Raw genomic sequence first — 20,964 nt, forward strand, 5'->3', positions numbered from 1 at the left:
ACAGAGCATTAACAACCGCTTGAAAATTGTAGTCTTTTCCACTAATGACCTACTTTCTCTATGCACCACGCCCTCCCACCACCCATGCTGGCTGCCTCTCTTCCAGCCTTGATTTTGGAGGCAGGCAAGAAGGTACAGTCATCTTTTCTGCCTGGAAAGCCTTAATGTTTAATGTGCTGAGAGTGACTCTTTGACAGGGCTGGAGACAGCAAGGCCGGGGGGAGCCATTTAGTGAGTGAGACGAGGATGTCACACCCATGCAGATCTAAGGTTCTGAAGGAAGGGGCCTCAGAGAGAATCTGGTCCTTGGAAACTGAAGAGAACTGATGGTGTTGAAAAATCTGAGGGTTGGCAGGGCGCAGTCGTTCATGCCTGTATTCCCAGCACTTTGGGAGGCTAAGATGGGAGGATTGCTTGAGGCCAGGGATTTGAGACCAACCTGGGTAACATAGTGAGACCTCATCTCTACAAAAACATAAAAAATAAAGAAATTAGCCAGGCATGGTGTCGTGTGCCTATAGTCCCAGCCAGCCTACTCAGGAGGCTGAGTCGGGAGGACTGTTTGAGCCCAGGAGTTTGTGGCTGCAGCGAGCAATCATTGCACTAGTGAAGTCCAGCTGAGTGACAAAGCAAGACCCTGTCTCTGAAAAAATAAAGTAGATCTGAGGATTGGGTTCATCCCATTGGTTTTGACTTCCTCTTCTTGGGAAGAAGAGATTTATTTTGAGACCTTGGCCACTCTCACAGCATAACAAAATTGCAGGAGGGAAATGTCCTGCTCAGAGGTTGTGGACCAGAGAACTTTGGATCCCTGCCACTGCGAGTTGAGGGCAAGGGCATAGGAAGGCAGAGGCAAGGGGGTGACAGGGGTTTTGACAATTTTAATCTCATTTCCAGAATATGGCTCTGGAAAAGTTGTTTGGATACTAAGTGTTCTTTGTCTCCAAAATCTGATCTTAATGCACTAAGGAAACGGATAACTTAAGAGAATCTTGCAGTGAGTACTTTTATGAAGTAAAACGTAAACCAAAGCAGCTCTGGTGAAGTGATTAATCTGTTCCCAATGCATCTGAATTGCAAATCTGGATTCCCATCCAGTAACCAGATTTGATTAAAGAGCACACCTAATTCTGAAAAAGTGAAAAGAAGGCCACTGTGGATGTAAAGAAGTTGAATTCGTGTGGGAGACATTCGAAATGTCACTCTAACACCTTACATCCTTCCAACAGTTCAGGATGCACCTGCAAAAAGGATCGTGCCACCAGTGCTTTGATGAATGGACAAGAATGATTGGTGACACACATGTCACTTGGGGAGCAATTACTTATGCTTCCTGAGGTCAGGGAAATGTCCCTGTAGGTCTTGTTTACAGAAGCAAGTGCATCATAAATCCCGTTCTGATAGTTCATCTAAGATTCCCTGGGCAAAGTTCCTGCTGCGTTTTGGAGATGGCTAGTGTTGAGTTCAGGTACGTAGGATTTCTCCCAGCTTCTCAGCCCACTGCCGTGATCACTTGCCGCGTCTCCTGTGGCACTAAAATCACCCTTGGTTGAGGCAGGTATCCTACCCTATCCATATTCAGCAGGCACAGCATCTGGATACTTGGGGTCTGCTTTTGACATAAAAAGAGCCCATTCTATTAAAAGCCAGCCAGCAGCCTCCATAGAGTCCCATGAGATAAAGTCATTTCAAAGTCATTCGCTCCCATCCCACACCTACATATTCAGCAGCTGACCTAGTTTTGAGAGAGCTAGAGGGTATCTGGATGTCACCTTATTTACAGAGAAGACAGAAAATGCGCTAAGCTCTGGGCCCTTGCTGCACACACTATCTGGGGAGATCTATCCTCCCCCTAGCAGGCGTAGAAGAGCGGGGAACAAATTCTGCTCAACTGAAAGCTGGAAGCTTCTTGCTAATGTCACCTTTGGGGATTGAGTGGCAGGGCTTAGGGGCACTTGACTCTGAAACTGTCTTCCTAGCAATATTCCAGTTTAACATCTTTGGGCATGTGGATTAGGGAAGGGGTTTCTAGAATGACCTTGGCAGAAAATGTACAACTGTGCTTCCTGCCATGCCTCCTCCTTCATCCTTCCTGGGTCTGTCTCCAGGCAGGCGCTAGTTTTGGAAGCCTCACTCTATGAATGATCCTCTGTTATGGCAGGGACTTTGCAAGGGTGTGCACAGAGTCTGCCTGCCTGGGTTTCATCCCCGCACCTCCACTGACTTGCTGTGTGACCTTGGCCAAGTCCTGTTAGCACCATGGAACTCAGTTTCCTCTTCAGTAAAATGGGATTAATAGGAGCACCTGCCTTGGGTTTGTTCTGAGTATAGAACGAGGGACATTTTTAGGATAGAGCCTGGTGTGTAGTAAACACTACACCCACTATTAGTTGCAGTAGTTGTGTTGTTGTCATTATTCTGGGTGATTGTGTCCAGTGTGAGAGGTAGTCACTTTTTAAAGCCAGTTCTTTTGCCTGGCTTCCCACAGCTTCCCATCTTGATTTCTGTCAAGGTTATCTTTGTCTGGCAAGAACCTAGAGGGAGATTTGAGGAAGCTGCCAGCCATGCTAAACACATTACTCATTAGTGTGGCTTTTGGACCGGCCATTCCAGCCCATGGAGCCAAAGTCCTGGGAGGCATGGAGAAGTCCCTTCGGGGCTAAGTTCAGAGAAGGAGAAAGGACCAGAAGTCAAGCAGGAAGCTCTGAAGTCCAGGTTCCTCGGGGTATGGGGTCTCAGGCAGGTCCAGGCTTCTAATCTCACCCAAGTCGGCTCTCCAGAATCACCCTGCACAGTTTCTGTGCTGGCTCCAGCCCCCACTCTCCACATGCATAAAAAGCAAGTTAGCACAAAGCTCAATTTCTAGCCTTCAAAGCTGATAATAACCTTATGTATTACGCTTCTTAAAATAGTTTTCTTGTCTTATCATTTGCATGGCACTGTGCTCAAACTCGTGTGAGATGGAGCTTTGGATAGAAAACACATATTGAGTCCCAGGAAGCTTTTGCATTGATAATGACCAATTCTCACAGATGGACAGTGAGGTGAGGCACCTGGTCATCTGTGAATGCTGTCAGAGACCCCATTTCTGCCACAGGGAAGGGAGAAGCAGCTCAACTTAAATTGGCTGACTGTAAACTGCATTTTCCCTCCATTAGCGTTCAGTCACCAAAAGAAATAATAGTAACCACAGCTATGTTGTAATAATAATATGTTATGTATGCGTTATGGTTTACCAAGCAATTTTTCATGTCTCATCTCATTTCTGAAGCCTAATTTGGGCTATGAAGCTGGGTGAGGGTGAAGATTAGTATTGTCCTTGCAGGGAGGAGGAAACTGACCATGAGGTTCTGAAACTGACCAGAAAGGAAATGTTTAGCTGAGCCAAGCTCAGGACCCAGCTTTCTGGAATTAGAGAGGTCATCCCTGGGGCTGTGCTTCCCTTTTTAGCCCATCTCTACTCCCCACCTCCACACACAGACACTCTTGGGGCTGCTTTTCTGTCCAGGTAAAATTGGGTTGAAAACAAAAAAGGATCCCTTGAAGGAGAAAAATCACAAATGCATAATGTTTACTATGATCACTTTTCCATTGTTTGATTCTTCCCTCCTTTTGCTTTCTTTACCCTTTTCCTTGTATTCCCTTACTGTCCCAGGGGTTACAATTTGGTGACTGGCAGGCCAGAGTCAGCCCATGGGCATGTTTTGTTTTGCCCAAGAGCAGGTTTAAAGCAGTGTAACCAGGCAGGTATTGTGCGGTACCTACAAGCCATCCACTCTTGCTCATATTTCTCAGTGACTCCAAGTCTGCTCATTCGTGACCCCTGCTAGATACCTTGGTTCAGAGGACCTCTTGAAAATTGCTTGGCCCCGTAGCTATTTCTTATGGCTAGAGAGCTTTCTGATGGTGCTTTACGATATTTTCTAGTCCTTTACAGTGAGCTAAGGAGGAGAGAGAAGCCTGACCTTTAGATGGAGAACTGCTTTGCCCCTGAGAAATCCAAAACTTATTTTTAGAGTTATTTTCCTCTGAGTGGTTTTCAGTGGGGTGGGCATCTGACTCGGCCTGTCTCTGTCCTGTTGGAGGCTGTTCTGGCCACATTGTGGGGCCACCCTGGGAGGATTTGGCCTCCTTTCTCTCCTATTGCTGTCTCTGAGATGGCTGCAGCCTCACCCTTGCAGATCTGTCCTCTATCTGATGAGGTGACCCTGCATCCAAGATGGCTCAACTGTGCACACCAGAGACAGCGTGTTTCAGCATCCAGCTCCATCCAGGAGAAGCCACCCTCTCTGAATCACTTCCAACTTTGCTCTACCTATATCCAGTCCCTCCCCTTGGACTCTCCTGGGTACTGGTTCCTGTTCTCAGTGCCTGTTCTCTTCTAAGGTTGGCCTCCTGGTTATAGGCAAATTCACCCTCCTGTGCTTCCACCCAGTCTACCAAATCCTTTTTTCCTGAGTCCCCTGTGAATACCTGGCTCTCTCCCGCCTTGATCTCATGCTCCCTGGGTACCAGAGCTGGAGGATACGGAGTCTTCTCCCCAGTGACCAGCTTGCCGCTCTGGTCTCTGAATACAAACAGAAGGAGATGCAGAAATAAAGGGTGTGGCGGGACTGGGCACAGTGGCTTACGCCTGTAATCCCAGCACTTTGGGAGGCCAAGGTGGGCGGATCACGAGGTCAGGAGATCGAGACCATCCTGGCTAACACGGTGAAACCCCATCTGTACTGAAAAAATACAGGCATGGTGGTAGGCACCTGCGGACCCAGCTACTCCGGAGGCTGAGGCAGGAGAATGACGTGAACCTGGGAGGCGGAGCTTGCAGTGAGCCGAGATTGCACCACTGCACTCCAGCCTCTGCAACAGAGCAAGACTTTATCTCAAATAAAAAATAAAAATAAAAAAATAAAAAATAAATAAAGGGTATGGGTAGGACCAGCTCTCTCAGTCCTCATGTCCCCCAGTAATTGAGATGTGTTCTTCAGACAAGTGACTAGCAATCCAGGATGCCCGTCGACATAAGGGAGTTTTGGGTTAAGTCTTTGGTGGTGGAATTTACAGGGTGTTGATAGGAAGGAAGCAGATACATCAGCATTAGAGCTCACACTTCCTGGCACATGCCCGGGAGCCAGGCCTGCTTCCCCAGTCATGCTGACTTAGACTTTCCTGGCACCTCCTTCTCGTGCTAATTTGTAAGTAAATTAATCTCCATAGAAGGTCCAAATGTGTGAGGTTTGTTTTTTTTTTTTTTCTATTCCAGAAACAAAAACCGGGCTTCTGTCCATTCAGTTAATTATATTATGTTTCACTGTTGGAATTTTTAGGCAATTATAATAATTATTGGAACTTTTCGTTTTCCAGAAAGCTGGAAGCTTCCCCCAAAGTTGTAATGCATGTGGAGTGCAATTGAGATGTGGGTGGTGAGAGTGTTTATGGGCGAAGTGGTGGGGAGGAGAGAGCTGGGCAGTGGTTGCTTTTGTTGTCAGAGACTAAATGAGACAGAAATCAAATGGAGAAAGACTCCCACACTAAAGAGGGATCCAGGCTTGGTGTCCTGGCTGGCAGACCCTCCGGGGGCTCAGAGATGCCACAGCAGAGCAACTCTTAGCAGACATATTTTCTAGGCACCTGGCTGTTGAGGCAGGAGGGTGAGGAGGAAGGTGGGGAAAAGGGACAGGAGGAGGTAGAATAGAAAAGTAAACTCATCCCTGCTGAATTATGTGCTACCTCATTTGGTGTGAGAAATAGCCCTTTATTCGTCTATTATATGTCCATTCTATCTATCAAACTATTTAAGGAGTGCCTTTCATATAATTAATACTAACCATTAAACTACAACATTGAAGGAGCAATTGCTTAATTCTGAGGAAAATTTAAATTTATTACCAGCACCTGAGATAAAAATGAATCCTAAAGAGAAGGAGAGAAACCCCCACAGAAGATAAATAGAAAGCCAAGTGGGATATTGACTTGATCCTTCTCCAGTGCAGGGTAATTTGGCTTCTAAAGTGAGTTAGATCATAATAAATTAAATTTAGATTTCTGCACATCAGTAAAATATCTCCCAAGACAGAATTCCAGTGAGAGGAAGAGGTGATAATACATGGAGGAAATATTAAAATGAAGATCTTATCTAATAATCCATAATTGATGTGCAGTCCCTCGGTGAGGGAAAAGGATTTTCCAGCTCTTTCCTTTGCATGAGCCCAGGCAAGCGAAGGACTGGGGTGCCCCTCCTTCCTCACTGGAACTTGTTCTATACGCTGTGGGGAATGTCTGCCACTGACAGTCATCCTCTTCCCAGACCATCCATTCTCTGCAGGTAGGAGTTATATTAGCAGTATGAGATGGGAGCATATGGTGATATGTTAGCATTTCACTGGGGATTATGTTGCACCATCTCCCTCTCTTGGCTGGCCTTGGAAAACTAAAGTCACTCCCTAACTGGCTGGACCACAGAAAGGCATAGGGGTAAGCAGATACTTTTGTATTTTATGACTAGCTGACAGTGGGTCTTATGGATGACTAGAACATATGGTGATATGGAAGGAACACAGTTTTGAAATGAAAAGTCTTGGATTAGAGTCTCAGTAGTGAATTCACTTCTTCTTCTTTTTTTTTTTTTTTTTAATGGAGTCTCACTCTGTCAAACAGGTTGGAGTGCAGTGGCATGACCTCGGCTCACTTCAGCCTCTGCCTCCCCACTTCAAGCAATTCTTGTGCCTCAGCCTCCCAAGTAGCTGGGACCACAGGCGCATGCCACCATGCCTGGGTAATTTTTGTATTTTTAGTAGAGATGGAATTTTACTGTGTTGGCCAGGCTGGTCTGAAATTCCTGGCCTCAAGTGATCTGCCAACCTCAGCCTCCCAAAGTGCTGGGATTACAGGCGTGAGCCACCGTGCCTGGCCTGAATTCAATGTTTGTATGATTTGAAGAAGCCCCTTTGCTTCTTTGAGCCTCGGTTTCTTCATCTGTGAAATGGTAACAGTATAACCAGCCTGGCTACTTCATAGGGGTAATAAAAACGAGATATTCAAGTGAAAATGCTTTGCAGATTATTAACAATTTTCTTGGGCCTGTTTGGTATTGACTTTCCATCATTATTCTTTTATTTTTAAAAGTTTGGTTTGGTTCTTTTTCAAATCTACCCAGCCATTTTTTGTCTTTTGTTCTTTACTAATTTTTATTCCATATTTTATTTTACTTATTTTTATTTGTATAAATTTGGGGAGTACAAGTATGGTTTTGTTACATTATACCATATTTTAAACATTTTATCTACAATTATGCCTTATTCTATATCTAGTATTCCTGTATCCAAAGTCCTTGGAGTATCTAAATCTGTTATAGTTTCTACTGATTCTTATGTAGTAGACTTGCCTTGTCTTGTCTTATAGTGACTTGTTTCCTTGTATGTCTGGTAATTTATTATTGTATTATTGTATTATTATTATATTATTGTATGGTGATTTCATCTTTTGATGAGCTTTGTGGGAATTCTGGGGTCCTAAATTGGAGATGTTTTCCTCCACATAGGACTTACATTTGCTTCTTCTGGGAGCCAGAGTACAACTGATCTGGACCACTTTGTCCCCTTCTTGGGCTTAGTTACAGAAGACTCAGGTTCAGCTTTTCTACCTTTTGGAAGCCAAGGTTTATTTTCTCAGTGACTTTTACCCTGAGGGCAGCCTCACATCTTACCTCTGCTTATCATTCAACTACCCTACCTCTAGTTTCAGCATCCTGTATTTTTTTCCTGGCTTTACTACTCCTTTCATGTTGAAGATTTTCATTCTAGAAAGACCATAAGTGCATCAGAACCCTTGTAGAATCTAGTTATGGTTTAGCATGAAGAGTCCCCTGGGAGTATCTGGTTTGCCGTGGTGCTAGATAACAGAAGCTTCCAGCTAGTGGAAGGCAAGGGCATTCTGAGGGGTATCAGGTAGCCAGAGGCTGTGGTCCTGGAAGAAGATTGGCTACATGGAGATGAGAACTCCAGGCCACCGCTGCTTAAAACTGGGTCTGTTGAAAAGAGGGAAGACAGCACAGACTTTGAGACAGACATCAGTTGTGTGAACTTGGGCAAATCATTTATCCTCCCTGTGCCTCAGTTTCCTCATTTGAAAATTGGGGATATAGTTTCTTACTATGTATTAAGTTTGTGGGGGCTAGAATTCATTTGAGGTACCCCTCACTCACTACTTCCCTCTGAGGTTCTGATAAGGGGATATGTGATGGTTAATTTTATATGTCAACTTGGCCAAACTACAATGTCCAGGTATCTGGTCAAATACTATTCTGGCTGTTTCTGTGAAGGTGTCTTTTGGATGAGATTAACATTTACATTGGCAGACTTTGCATACAGCAGGCTACCCTCCATAATGTGGGTAGGCCTCATCCAATCAGTTGAAAGTCTTAAAAGAACAAAACTGACCTCCCCAAGCAAGAAGGAATTCTGCCAGCAGGCCACCTTAGGACTTCGACTGCAGCTGTTCCCTGGGTCTCCAGGCTACTTTGAGGATTTTGGATTTGTATCTCCATAATCACATGAGCCAATTTCCTAGAAATCAATCAGCCAATCAATCAATCTGTCCTCTCAATTTACATGTAAACACACACACACACACACACATACACACACACACACTACTGGTGATAATTTCTGTAGAACCCTGACCAATACAGAGGCACATACAAGAATCGGCAAACAAATGGGAAACAAATAATAATTTTATTAATTTCATGACCTGAGACAAGCAAGCTCCTCTAACCCTAAGGAAAGGCTTTGAGTAAAAGCTGAGATGGACAATGTGGAATTGCCTGAGGATGAAGTGGAGCTTCCTATATCCCCACTTCGACTCTAAACCAAGGAACCAGAACACTCAGAGTTTAAGGAGAGATGGTGGCACAGACCCCAAATCTACGTATTCAAACAACCACTTGGGTGAGATAGAAGGCTTGCTTCTAGAAGGCAAGCCTAGTGTGTGCTCACTAGCTAGGGACAAATAGAACAGGACAACCTGCTCTACCTGGACAGTGGAAGTGCATGCTAGAGGGCTAGGCCATGGCTGTACCACACAGGAGTCCTGCCCACCAGCAAAACATGTGTAGCTCCAACCAGTGAGATTAGTTTTGTCTGCCTTGGAGAGGAGCATGAAAGGATGGAAAGAAACCCTGGAAGTGTTTACAATACTCACAGCAATGCCCTAGATAGGGTTTTACATGTTCTCCTGCACTGACTGTGCCAGGCTCCACACCATATTTTATTTTCTTAGGAGATAACTCTTCCATGGAAATATGATTGGGTGGGTGAGGAGAAAAGGGTTCTCCTCCTGATAAAATATGGTATAGAGTCTGGTGCATAATAAGTGCCCATTGAATGGCAGGCATTACCATAGGCACAGCATTTTCACAGAACAACATCTCTTCATGAAACATTGATATAAAAGGCAGCCTCTATGCTGGGCAATATCTCCCTTTTCATAGCACACATATGGGAGGGTCTCCACCGTGTTTGAATTCCTTGATGAACCCATCTGACTTCAGTTGGTCTAGGACCCTTCGTTACCTGTTTCACACTCCTCTGTGTTAATTTTTCAGAGGTGCAAGTCTCAATGATGGTACCACGGGTTGGAAGATCTGGGAAATAGCTGCCACTAAATATTTGAAGACTATGAAAGACAAAGATAAGACTAGTACCAAATGGCCATGGGGGCATAACCAGATCCAAAAGGGAGATATTACCAGGAGACAGATTCTTGATCAATATAAGAAGGACATATCTAGAAGTTAACAGTTCTTTAAGGTTGGAGTAGGCTATTTGGTACCTCTGTGTCACTGGCTGGACCCAGGAGGGATGTCCATGGGGCAGTGGTATGTTATGCTGAAGCTTCCAACATTGGATGGATAGATGCACGATATCATCTTTAAATAAGAAGTTACATCACTGTTTTCTACTCTGACTTTCTTCTACGTTAACCTGACAGCACATCCCCACCTTCCTGCAGGAATCCAGCTGCAGAATACCTCCTTTTTTGGCCCTGGCTGTTAGTAATAAGCTCACTGCTGGGAGGAGGAGGGTTTCTCAGCAAGGAGAGTGAAGAGTAGAGGGGCTGATGGTGAAGGGTGTGCAGACATCCTTTGAAGGAGGAATAGCCTGAAGCAAAGAAAGAAGTTGGCTGAGGAAAATGACAGGAAATGCACAGATAGTGAGTCTTTGAAGATGGTCCAAGAAAATGGCAGTGAGGCTGTGATAAGGCTGTGCTGCCTAATGGCAAAGAGCATGCAGGCTGGAGCCGGCTGCCGGGGTTCTAATCCCACCTCCAGCACTGACAAGCTGTGTGATATCAGGCACAGGACTTGGGGCCTGTTATTTCTGTGCCTACATACCCCTAATTATGGAAAGGTAACATTGGTACCTATTATTGTGAATATTAAATGTAAATAGTTATGACACATAGTAAGTACTCTTCCTGGGTGTTAGCTGATTTATTACAGGGTAAATTTGAGACGTTCTCTTCAGGATCAGACACAGTTCACGGTAGGATAGAAGCTGTATCAAAGGGATAAAGAGTTTCTCATTTTCAAGGTGAAAAAGAAGACAATTGGGACAGTAAGAGAGAACTAGTAGTACCAAGCTCAGGAAAGAAGGGAGAGAGACAAAAGCATGAGTGGGAATGTAGAACAGCTTTAAATCCTAACAGAAGGGAGGGATACCAGGATTTCAGAGCCAGATAATCTGCTTGAAGTGAGAGGGAGAAAAACAGTCCCAGGGAAGGAAGGAGAAAAAGAAATTCAAGATTTCTCCTTGAAGCATGGTGGGAGGAGAGAAATTAAGCAACTTAACGGATGTGCCATCAAGCTTTAGTTTTTGATGCCAGATTATTTAAGCAATGGTCTTGGCCAGGGGTTTGGCAGACTTAATGAGACAGTTTCTATTGAAAAGATTATGTCTTAGTCTTTCTGTGCCTGGTTTATTTCACTTAACATAATATACATCCATGTTGTCACAAATCACAGAATTTCCTGCTCCTTTAAGGCTGAATAATGATCTCGCTTATATGTGAAGCCTAAAAAAAGTCGAACTCAGAGAAGTAGAGAATAGAATGGTGGTTACCAGAGGCTGGGGGAGATGTTGGTCAAAGAGTACAAAGTCAGTTAGACAGGAGGAATAACTATAGTTAGTAATAATAGTATATTGCATATTTCAAAATAGCCAGAATAGAGACTTTTCAGTGTTCTCACCATAAATAAATATTTAAGGAAATAAAAATGTTAGTTAGCCTGATTCGATCATTCTACAATGTCTACATGTAACAAAATATCACATTGTACCCCATAAATATGTACAGGTATTATTTGTTAATTAAAAATAAAACTTTAAACAAGATAATGTTTGTGTTGTCTGTTTGTGGCATCATGCTTTTGAAACACATTCCCTCTAGATTGAATACATTCAGGTCAGAAAGTGAAGCGGGGGCTTGCTTGGGGGCCATGGATGCTGTTGAGGGCCCTGCAGGAGTGGACCCAGTTCTGAGTGGAGCCCTTTGGGAGCTCCTGGGTGTTTGTTCTTGTTTTCCAGGGACGTATCACTTCCTGCACCAGGGAAGTGTGGGAAGGTGAACATGTGTGTTCAGAAGCTTTCATGGATATTTGTATGAGCCAGGAAATGGAATTCACAGTATAGATACAATGTACTGCAAAGGCCCTATGCAGAGTCAGGGAGGAGGCTGGTGTCCTGGGATGGTACGGCCAGAACACCCCACACTGTGCCCTCCTGTGGCACTTTGGAAGCTGGATGTGGGGACTCATGAATGGAAGAGCTTGGAAGCCAACTCTCAGGGTCTTTCTCTGCCTATGGACCGTTCGCAGAGGAGATGCTGCTTCTTCTTGTTTCTGTCTTTGGTGTTGGGAGGTTTAAATCAATGGTTCCATCACTTAACAGCTGGTGACCTTGGATCAGCCACCTAACCTCTCTAAACTGATCCTGCCCTGCACAAATAGGGGTTGGGTGGATTCTGTGATGACATACGTGCAAGCTGCTTTATAAAATATAAAGTGCTATTGAAATAGTGGTATTTTATTTTATTTATTCTTTATGTAGTGGTATTATTTTAAACACACCTTCACCATTATTTAATATATTCAGATATTGTTGTAGAAAAGCCCAGCTCCCAGTATGGGCTGTTCTCCCTCAGGGGGTCTCAGTGCAGCAAACTATGACTGCGCTTTGTGCACGTGACAATCTGAGGGGAATAGGCCCCTCCGAGGACACCTTCTGTGACTTCTTTCAATTTCTCATGCCAGCCTGGCTGCTGCTTTGGCTTGCTAGGGGCCAGAATTCCAGAGTTCCAAAATTCTGGAGAGCTCACAGCACATGGTGCTCCCAGAAGGCACTGCAGCCAGGGATGCTGGGATGTTCAACTGCCCTGTAGGGAAACCAGCAGCCTCGGGCCCTCTTGGGTCCATGCCTCTATCTGGTATGAATAGAGAGTAGAGGTGGGGTGAGGCCAAGAGGTCAGTTGCACACACCCTTCCTGGTGTTGTCATGCGTGCCTGCCCCTCCACCTGCCTCTCCAGCACAAGGAGGCAATGACCCACTAGGCACCCAGCAAAGCCCCAGTTCCAATGTCCCTTCCCACCTGGCTACACGGCTGAGGCCACTTCCCAGCTGGTCTCCTTGTCCTTCACATGTAGCCAGAGATGTTTTCTCCATGACCTGCTTCAGGCAGACTCAGCTACATTCTGGAGTTTTCTTTCACTCATGTCTTCTTTGCATTCTGGAGTTTTCTTTGCACTCATGTCCTCCTCATTCTGGCCTCACCATTCCTGAGCTAGCCATTCCCTAACAGATTTTTTTTTCTCTGGGCCTTCCTGCCTGTGATGGTTCATTTTATTTGTCAATTTGACTGGGCCACAGGGTGCCCAGGCATTTGGTCAAACGTTATTCTGGGTGTGTCTGTGAGGGTGTTTCTGGATGAGATTAACGTTTGAATCAGTAGACTGAAGAAAGCAGATTGCCCTGCCCAGTGTTGGTGGCCCCGTCCAATTCAATGAAGGCCTGAATAGAACAAAAGGCTAAGAGGGAATTCCTCCTGCTGATGTCTTTGAGCTGCAACACGGCTTTTCCTGCGTTCAGACCCCACTGGAAACATCAGCGCTTTCTGGATCTCCAGTGTGAGCACCACAGATCCTGGGACTTACCAGCCTCCATAATCACATAAGCCAATTCCTATTTATAATAAAATTTTTTCTGTGTCAACTTAAACTATATATATATATATATAACATCATAGAGAAAGGTGCAGTGGCCAGGTATGGCAGTCCCTGTAATCCCAACACTTTGGGAGGCCAAGGTGGAAGGATTGCTTGAAGTTAGGAGCATGAGACCGGCCAGGGCAACATAGGGAGACCCCGTCTCCACAAAAAATAAAACGTAAAAAAAATGAGCCGGGTATGGTGGTGCACACTTGTGGTCCCAGCTACTTGGGAGCTGAGGTAGGAGGATCTCTGGAGCCCAGGTGTTTGAGGCTGCAGTAAGCTATGGTTGAGCCACTGTACTCCAGCCTGGGGGACAGAGTGAGACCCCATCTCTAAAAAAAGAAACATTAGGCAATTTCATCCTTGTGTGTGAATGTCATAGGATGTACTGACACAAACCTAGATGGTAGAGCCTACCACACACCTAGGCTGTAAGGTATAGCCTGTTGTTCCTAGGCTATCATACAAATTTGTACAGCTGTTCCTATACTGAATACTGCAGACATTTGTAACACAATGGTAAGTATGTGTGTATCTAAGCATATCAAAACAGAAAAGGTATAACGAACATACAGTATTATAATCATATGGGACCACTGTCATATATGCTGTCTGTCATTGACTGAAATGTTTTATGCGTACGTGGCTATATACATATGCGCACGCACACACACACACACACACACACACACACACACACACACACCATTGGTTCTGCTTGTCTAGAGGACCCTGACTAATATACTGCCTTTTATCTGGCTTTTTGCTACATACTTATTTCCCCTCTCTATCCTCCCTTAAGCAAAGTAAGATCCCTACTCATCCTTCAAGATCTAACTCATTTGACACCTGACTCAAGAAGCTGTCCCCAGTTCCCCTCACTCCTCTGCTCTCACAGCCTTGTCATCGCGCTCATGTAATTGAACTCACTTTGCGATGTGTTGCAGGCATCTCCATGTGTGTCTCTCTGCAACGTTGCAATCCCCTCGAGAGTAGAGGCCTTCCAGCTCCACATCGCTCCTCCCTAGCTTGGAGCACTGTCAGGGCTCACAACTTATTTAGAAAATTGCGATGAATTAAATTGGAAGCGAGCCAGTGGGAGACAGTTCTATGGCCCTTCCCATGAGGATGGGATTTCAAGGTCACCGTGGGGTGATGTTCCAAGCAGAGATGACAGCTATCAGGCTGTGACATTGCAAAGCACAGGCTGGGGGTTTCACACCCCCACCGATTTCCTCTGGAATGTTCTGTAGCCACAGTATCACAGGACATTAATAAAATCAATTATTGGATAAAAATCTCTGGTCTCCAAAGCTTCATTTTATGCTATTAGCAGGAGAATGCTGTTTTAAAAGGAGATAACAGAGACAGAGATCAATTACTGGATAAGCTCACCATGGTGCCCCAGATGAACATGGACACTGGCCAGCAGCTCCTCTTACCTGCCACATGGGACAAGCCCCTGCACTGCTGTCTGTGGATCCTGCCCTGGGCCACCCTGTTCAGGTTTCCCAAGTGCAGGAGGTGCGTTCTACTCAGTAATGGGATGGGCAGCTCTCAGCTCAGTGCCCTTAATACCCAGGCAGCTTGAGACACTTGCACGGCCACCGGGGTCAGTAACACATGAATGAGCACCCCACCCTCGGGGACAGTGTCAGCCCCAGCCCCAACCCTCATGTTCCAGATCAGAACCTGATCAGCACATTCTTCCTGGAAACACAGAGTCTTATGTTTTATGAACTTGAAAGGTCTGAGCTGTTTTAGATACAAACCAGCTCCTCCCCAGGGCTGAGAGTGCTAACATGCATTGGGAAGTGACCACCAAATTTAGGTGTCCACGTTCTCAAGGCCTTGAAGTCCACACCTCCTGCTGGCTATGTGAACAGTCTGTTGGCTGTGGAGCTGGTGTGGGCAGGGCAGACCCACACTAGGCAGCCTGGGCTGTGGCAAGGAGGCATTCCCTTGCCTCCTCTGCTGGAGGGGCCCAAGAGACTGAGCTCTGCTTTGAGCTCTGCCACTTTCCACCTGTGTGACCTCAGACAAGCCAGTAAACCTTTTGGAACTTCATCTTCCCTACTCAGTTCAGAGGGTTTTGGTGAAGATGAAACGAGATCATGAATACAGAAGCCACCTTACACATTCTAAGGTGCTCTCCACATACAGTGAGGGTTATTACTCACTACCCCATTGATGCTCCTTAAAAATACCAGATTCCTGGGTAGGAGGAAGAAAGGAACAGATAGGGTGGCGGTGAGTAGCACACCACTGTAGATGGAACTCCTCCTTCCTTCCCATCACTGCCTCTTCTACAGCCGAGGAGGAATGACCGTCATTCATGAAACTCTGTGCCAGCCGTGGGGCCAGCACTTTCACATACACACTCCAGCACTCTCAAATTGCCCTGGAGAGATGTCCTCCGGGGTTGGGATACTAGAATTCAAGTTCCAGTTCTGCCATTTCCTAACTGTGGGATCTTGGGCAAGGTCCTTACCTCTCCAGGCTGTTATCTCATCTGTATAATAAGGGGATGCACGGTATCCCTCTCATAGAATTGCTCTGAGAACTACATGAAGTAGTGTGAGTCAAGATCCTAGAACAGCACCCAGTATATAGAAGTGCTCAGAAAATGGTGGCAGCCATTGTTGTCATCGTTCTGTTTTTATTGTTGCTGATGGTTTGTTGCTGTTCTGCCTCTGACCCCATCTTTGAGCCAGACCTTGCCACTATAAGCCTGGTCTCTGGGGTCGGGTACTGATAAGCAGACCGGGGCTAGTGGAGGTCAGGGAGCCATTCTCACAGACTTCCCATTCGTGTTGCACAGCCTTCGGACGCTGACTGGGACGACCTGTGGGACCAGTTTGATGAGCGGCGGTATCTCAATGCCAAAAAGTGGCGCGTTGGTGACGACCCCTATAAGCTGTATGCTTTCAACCAGCGGGAGAGTGAGCGGATCTCCAGCAATCGGGCCATCCCGGACACTCGCCATCTGAGGTACCTCCTCCTCCTCCTACTCTGTTACCCCCGCAGTCAAAAGAGATCAACAGCAGGCTTGATTTGGGGCCTACTGTGTGCAGCGCCCAGTGCTAAGAACTGGGTTGGCCCATCTGCAGCTGGTTGGACACTAAAGGGATTTGGATTTGGTGATTGACCCTGTCTTTGTTGCCTACTGCTTACTGCTGAGAGCCATCCCAAACCCTCCAATTCCCACCAGGAGGTTGGGGGCAGGGGTGGCCTCTTTCACTTTAACCTGCTCCTCACCCTAGGGATCATTTGACACGAACCCATAGAGCACCAAAAACACTACAGCCAAGGCCTGTTTTTCCCTGGCAGATTCCCACACCCAGGCCCGGGTTCCAAAGTAGGGGAAGGCAGGATGATCAGACCCTGGGGCAGGTAGGTGGACGATGTCTTCTGTGACTGGGAGAGAGCCTTCCTGTGCCAGCCCTTGGACATTTTGCCATGTGAGAAGAGGAGCCAGCTTGCCATTGGTTCTTCTGTCTGCCTGTGGAGGGGCTTGTTCACACAGCTCCATCCTGCCAGCCTTTAGTCAGGCCATGCCTTCAGTAGGTTGCAGAGATCAGGCCTGGAGCTAGGTAGAAAGCTTTGTTTCCCAGCAAGAAGAGGCTTTGTGAAGACTTTCTGACTCACAACCAACCCTTTTTAGAGTCATAGCAGCCCTTATGCACCCTGGTGAGATCTGGTAATCAGGTTCAATCTCAGCCCCAGCTCCTCCACTCACGGGCTCCTGGCCTCCAAACTGGGGGCCCAGAAATGCCAAAGACCTGTGTTGGCCTTTCTTGTCTGCTGCAGGAACTTGACTTTGCATCAGCCTTAAATAGCAGACTGGCATGCTGAGAGGCTGTGGTACTGGTGTTAGCTTCTTAGCCTCTTATATTTGTCTGGGTCCATGGGTACTCACATTGTGGAAACAGGGGTTTATGAGCAGAAGAGCAAGAATTTTCATGACTTACGAGGCTGATTCCTCTGGCAGTTCTTAAGTTGGTACCCTGTGAAGGCTGGCGGACTCCATGTCCCCAAGTAGGTTGCACTACTCAGAAACCTTGTCTTCTACAGCGTGTATGCTTTGGAGGGACTCAGCCAGTCCTTATTAATCACTATCATTGCCAAAAGCAGCTGAAGTCTTGGTTTCCCTATGAATATAGCAAGGGGGGTGAACTAGATGATATTACAGCTTCTTCTAACTCTGACTTTCTGTGAATTTAACTCTCCCCTCGAGGGACCCATGAGACTCTGCCTTAGCAGCAGTTCCTGGCAGTCCCCTACTGCCAGAGACCCAGGGCGTGGGCTATACCTGCTTACTCCCTTCTGTTGGCCTGAAAGCATCTGAAAGTCAGAGTCTTGTATTATTCTTGTTTAAATTCCTGGGCACTTGTCCTACTCCTTGGCATCTGAGATAATTTTATTTAAATGTTAGGTTATTATATTTCCCCGAGCAGAAACTGCTTGTAGGAGAGATGAGAAGAGGGAGCAGACAGGAGACAGGAGCCTGAGAAGCTCCACTGGGTCTTAGGCAGGTGGACCCTTGTCCTGAGTCTAGAGGCCAGGGCTTTCTTGAGGGGCAAAGGGAGGTCTCCTAGCCAGGGAAGTTGCTGGCGCATCTGGATGACAGCCCCCTGAGAGACACCTGTGACTGCTCCCACCTGCAGAAAGAAGGCAACAAGTAATTCACTGAGTAGGCAGGTACTTGGGGGTACTCCGAGCAGGACTAGTTTCTGCACTTTCCTTCTTCTACCATTTAGAGGCAGAAACTAACATTTTGCAAGGACTGGGCATATGTGGTGGTAGGTGATGAACAACTGAGCCTGTTTCCAAGGAGCCCAGCTCACGATGTCCAGTTCCAAGCTTTGCACCTAGCCCAGTGTGTTCCATCTGTTAAGAAAGTGTGATCTGCTGGGATTATAGCAAGAAGGGAAGAGAGGATTTAGACAGAATTTAGACTCCCTTTGGGAAGACAAAAAGGGAAAGTGTATCAGCCATATATCTCCCTCAGGGCACCAGCCTTGCCCTGTGGGAGCTGGGATTGTGTAACTCAGAGAATTTCAGACTTAAAGAACTTACTCTGAATGTGCATGAAAAGGAAAGGTCAGGCAATTGAGAATGAGGGCGAGCACATGGGACCAGCAGCCATCTAGGGGTATAGATCACCCACTATGTGCAAATCCCCAGGCTAGCACCGTGAGGGGCCACCAAATTGGATCAGCCATCTCCAAGCCAAGTTTAGTCACCATACTGGTGTCACCCTTGTGGTGATGAGAGCTCTAAAGACTGCCAGCAAAGCCCTGTTTTCTTCTTTCAACTGGGCTCTTCTGTCTACGGGATCTCCCACTTCCAGCTCTTGGTTCTCAGGGAAACCTTGACTGTAGGTTGGAGTCATCAGCTATGTCTCTTAATCCTTCTGTGACTCCAGTCTCCCCGTTGTGTCCCAGCTTCATTCTGATGCAATTCCTGGAGTTTGCCTGGCCTTTTGGGCCCTGTCTGCCTCAGATCTGACCAGCTGATGCTGCTGGTGACCTGTGTTCTAGGGACCAGGGATTCTCTGCAGCACTACTGACATTTGGGGGTAGATCATACTTTGTCGCAGGGTGTCCTGTGCATTGTAGGCTGTTTAGCAGCATCCCTGGCTTCTACCTACCAGATGCCAGTAGCACACTCCCCAAGTCGTGACAACTAATTATGTCTCCAGACTTTGCCATAGACATCCCCTTGGGGATGAAATTGCAATGAAGATCTCTGCTGTAAATCCAGCCCTGCTTTTTACCTAAGTTCTCAAAAATGAAATGTAAACATGCATTACCATCCCCATCACCAGCAACAGGACAAGGCCAAGCCTTCTTTGTAAAAGCAGAGTTGAATGGAAGGCAGTAACAGCCCAGGGGCTAAGGATACTGATCCTGGGATCAGATTGCCCTATTTACAGTCCTGGTTGTGCTGCTGACTAGGAGTAAACTTAAAGTTGCCTAGCTTCTCTGTACCTCAGTTTCCTCTTTTGGAAAATAGGGGTAAAAATCACAATAATGATCCTACCTAATTCAGTTTTTATAAAAAGCAAATAAAATATATATAAAGTATTTACCTACCTAATAGAAAATATTTTTCAAATTCTAGTTGTTGCTATTATTACAGGGTATGTGGGCAGGCTGATACTGAAGGGCCAGGAATGGAAGGAGAGGTCTCTGCCAGAAAACTCAAGATGATCAGGCAAGAGACACAACTAACCCCCAAAGTGAGCACACATCTATACCCCAAGTACCAGGAAAGAGCATTAAGATCACTAAGTTGTCATGGACGGTGAGGGGGGCAGAGGAGAACAGAGGTGGGTTTCAAGGTCAGGTTCAATTCCAGAGAAATGGGAGTGAGTGGTGTCAAATCCCCATGAGTGTGGGGTACTGGTCCTTAGCATCTGTCATAGCATTTCTCAATCCAGGCTTCTTACAAGAATTACCTGGGGTGCTTTCTTTCAGTGCTGATACCCAGATTCCAACCAGCTGAAGTACCTCTTTTCTAAGCTCCCCAGCCAGGGTTAAGAACTACTACTCTAGGTAAGCGCTTCTTAAACTTAAATAGGCAAACAAAGAACCCCTCTGAGGATCTTGTTAAAATCTGATTTAGTACATCTGAGATGGGGCCCGAGTGTCTGCCTTTCTAACAAGCTCCCAGGTCATACCAATGCCACTGGTCCATGAATCACACTTTGAATAGCAGGGACTTAGAACAACCATTCTCAAATTCTGGTTCCCCAAACCAGCAGGCCACCAGCATCAGCATCACTTGGGAACTTGTTAGAAACACAAACTCTTAGGTTTCACGCAGAACTACGAGGTCAGAAACTCTGGGGGTGGAGTGAAGCGATCTGAACTGATTGTGTCTCGGCAAGAGCTACAGGTGATTCTAATGCCGGCTCAAGTTTAGAAACCACAGAACACCAGCTTGTACCTGTGGCTTATTTTTGTAACCCAGGTGAAGTTCATAGGTGGGATTGGTGCGGCCAAAAGGTTGAGGGTCTGAGTAGAGAGTAGAGGCCCTGGAATAAGGCCACCACCTCCCCACACACTACAGCCCTCTCCATTTCTCCACTGACATGACTTCTGTCTCTGACCCTGCAGAGACTTTGGCCTCTCTGGTTCCTTCTTGCCCCTCCCTCCTTTCCCAGTTCCTTCATTCACAGGCTCCATGTCCTGCCATCCTCCTAGCAATTGGCGTCACCTCTACTGAGAAGCTCCTATAGTGGGGTCACTCCTGGCCCCATTGCCATTGGCCCACTCTGGACTTCTGGTTCCTTGAGGATACCCAATCACATTGATACAGTCTTTGCCCCTGCTGGGCCTCCTCTGTGTTCCCATCATGACTTGCAGCTAAGGTCCTACTGATATCAGTTGCCTTCTGGGGTAACACGCTGAGCATCTCCCACAGTGCTTTCCTTGTGTGTGATAGGAATTCAATAAATGTTGAACCAATGAAAGGGAGGATAAGACTGGAAAGGCAATTGACCACCCTCTCCCACCTGCTTTATGTGTAGCGAGGAAAAGAGGAGCTAAAGGAAGCCCCTTCTCATCACCCTTCGATCCTCAGGGGCCTCGTAGAAGGAATCAGAACAGACTCTGAGTTAAAGGAAAAATGCTTTTCCCTTAAAGAGTTCTCATTACTGAAAAAAGAAGGGTGAAGAAACCGCATGTGGGAGGGGT

At 46.3% G+C, this 20,964-nt stretch overlaps 1 protein-coding gene across 4 annotated transcripts in view; it reads left to right on the forward strand.

Moving 5' to 3' along the window:
* Nucleotides 1-20,964, forward strand: part of GALNT14 (polypeptide N-acetylgalactosaminyltransferase 14) — a 228,318-nt gene that overhangs the window by 130,258 nt on the left and 77,096 nt on the right. For 3 of the 4 annotated variants that reach the window (XM_011960559.1, XM_011960557.1, XM_011960558.1), the window contains one exon: nucleotides 16,083-16,252. The exons of the other annotated variant lie outside the window; for it this stretch is intronic. In XM_011960559.1, the coding sequence (XP_011815949.1) occupies nucleotides 16,083-16,252 (170 nt within the window). The remainder of the gene's footprint in view (nucleotides 1-16,082; nucleotides 16,253-20,964) is intronic. 4 annotated transcript variants of the gene reach the window in all.

The sequence above is a fragment of the Colobus angolensis genome, unplaced genomic scaffold (assembly GCF_000951035.1).
Source record: "Colobus angolensis palliatus isolate OR3802 unplaced genomic scaffold, Cang.pa_1.0 Scaffold515, whole genome shotgun sequence".
Taxonomy (NCBI): Eukaryota; Metazoa; Chordata; class Mammalia; order Primates; family Cercopithecidae; genus Colobus; species Colobus angolensis.